This window comes from Penaeus monodon, chromosome 15 (genome assembly GCF_015228065.2).
Source record: "Penaeus monodon isolate SGIC_2016 chromosome 15, NSTDA_Pmon_1, whole genome shotgun sequence".
Taxonomy (NCBI): Eukaryota; Metazoa; Arthropoda; class Malacostraca; order Decapoda; family Penaeidae; genus Penaeus; species Penaeus monodon.
In genome coordinates, this window is record NC_051400.1 from 635,606 (window position 1) to 638,052 (window position 2,447).

The window sequence follows — 2,447 nt, forward strand, 5'->3', positions numbered from 1 at the left end:
AACTAGTAAGGGTCGTTTTTCTCTCTCTCCCCTTCCTTTCCGTCCACTTTTCCTATTCATCTTCACCTTCATGGAAACTGCACATCCGACCAGCCAGGGATCGAGATCTCACTTCTATCACGTTTATAAAAAACACAATTTTATAAGACAGACAAAACTGTACAGTATTCTCATAATAGTAACACCCGCATTAATTACCGCATGCTATTTTAAATTTTAGTATAGACAGGCTTTATGCATGGCTAAACAAATGACTTGGAAGTACGTATTTCACATTACATATAGATGCGTGACTCCGTCTTATTGCCAAAATATGATTAATTGAATTATTTATATGAAAAAAGAAAACAGATGGGGAAGAGAGTAATTACAAGACTTTTTTTGGGTGAGATACTACTGGTGGAATTCGTTTGGAAGTTTAAATCGTTCCTAAAGACAGTAGAAAAATGGAATCAGTATGCACGAAATACTTTATAGAGAGAGAGGACGTTTCGAACACGTTCTGGTCAGGCCAATGGCCTTTGATATTATTCTCACTTTTCAGTAAACCCATTACGTGTGTATGTTTGTATGCCCGTGATAATGTGCATTATCATTACGTATGAAACCATTTGCATGATATTGTGCGGTGCAGTCGTAGGCAGTATGAATTCTAAAATTCTCCTGTTTAAGGTTATTCGGACACTAGACTTTGATGAAAAAAAAATGTAATATTAGCTTTATAACTCATTATTTATTTTCTAAATGATTCTGTGAGACTTAGAACTTAGCTACAGCCATTTTAGATAAGATTTAGTTTGAAGAAGCATATAAAAACATAAAAATTAACATTCCTTTTCCTTTTCAGGTGCCATGAACTACCCATCAACAACGCAGGCGCTTTTTGCGCTGATCGTCATGATCATAGTGCTGCTGTTCATCCTCGTGTACTGCTGCTGGGGCACCTTCTCCTGCGCTCGCCAAGATGACGCCTCCACTGCAGAAGACGGCGCAGTGGGCACCCAGCAACAGCCGCAGCAAGGGGGCGGGCAGATGGTCATAGTCCCATTCAGCAACATGTTATACGTGGGAGATCCGGAATCGCGGCGCATCTACCAGATCCCCCTCGACCAAGACAAACCTCCTGCGTATACCGAGGTGTTCACAGCCGGGCCTCCCCCACCTTACAGCACGGACAGCACTGCCACGGACGTCTCCCCTCCCCCTCCCGGCGCAGAGCCTGAGACGAGAGCCTTGTTACCGGACCTGCCTCCTTCCTATGAGGACTGCTTGTCTAACCCTTCTTCAGACGACAAGACTCAGGCTCAGGCCACAGAACCTACTCAGGATCAAACATCAGCTCAGGAATCGAGTAACGCCCAGTCCTCTACTGAATCATCAAGCCCGCAGACAAATAGCACCATATCCCCTGACTTGCAACCATCGGCTATAGTGTCCAGTGTGCCAGGCCAAACAGAAACTCGCATCTCATCCAATGTAACCCAAGGTTGGAGGCTGGAAGGTATCATCCTCCGACCAGCTAACCTCCCAAGCCTTGAGAGAAGAGTGGTGGAGAATGAAGACAGCACAACCCAGCCGTCCCAGAATAGTACACAATCCAGCTGAGAAAATACATTAATATTGTGTTGTTTTAGATAAGTTATCCTCTCTTTTTTTTCCAATGATCTGTCTCAAACTATATATTCTGACTTATCTGTGCCCTGTGGTGCATAAAATGAATGATGTATATGGATCTGTTATGCTGCAAACAGTGGACACACTCCTTGTCTTTATACAATGCTGCATGCAACTCTCAAGTTCTCCGTATCAAGGAACAAATCTAGTCAGCCTGCTTCTGAAAAGTTCTGCTATCTCCAACACCTCGCCTAGAACTATTACTGTGGCTTATCCTGGATTATGTTCTTGACAATGAATATTTTATACTGTGCATATGTGATAGGTCATGAAATGGCTTAGTATTTAAGGATCTTTGTGTATACACATATCTTCTTCTTCCCTGTCATGTTGTGTCCTATCTCTGTGTCCATTTCTACTGTGATGAGATGTTGATGTTGATATATTCACGTTCATGTTTTTACAATGTAAACACAATAGCAAATGCTCACATATCTCTACTTTTTAATGCTAAATGTCTTACGTCAGCTAAAAGTATAGGCCTAAGAATCGGTAACAAAAAGGGAGGAAAAAATTGTAAATATATAGTTAGTAAGGTGAAAGAATAAAGACAGTGCAAAGAATCTGTCAATTCATAAACTGATATTTTGACGCAAGTCTAGGTAAACAGATAGTGATTTCAATTCTTTTCTGTACGAGAATAGCATTGGTTTCTTAATATCAGCAGTACCAAAGCCGGGACAATGAATACTGCAAGCTAATACTTTCTTACAAGGATCATTATTATGTCTTTTTTTTAATGATGTTTGTACTACTGATACAAACTGATTTAC

The 2,447-nt window shown here is 41.0% G+C and overlaps 1 protein-coding gene across 1 annotated transcript in view; it reads left to right on the forward strand.

Annotated features, from left to right (window-relative positions):
- Positions 1-2,441, forward strand: part of LOC119581605 (pollen-specific leucine-rich repeat extensin-like protein 2) — a gene marked incomplete in the record, with an annotated part of 5,003 nt that extends 2,562 nt beyond the window's left edge. The window contains 1 exon segment of the mRNA XM_037929720.1: positions 848-2,441. Within this exon segment, the coding sequence (XP_037785648.1) occupies positions 848-1,605 (758 nt within the window).
- Positions 2,442-2,447: the final 6 nt, after the last annotated feature.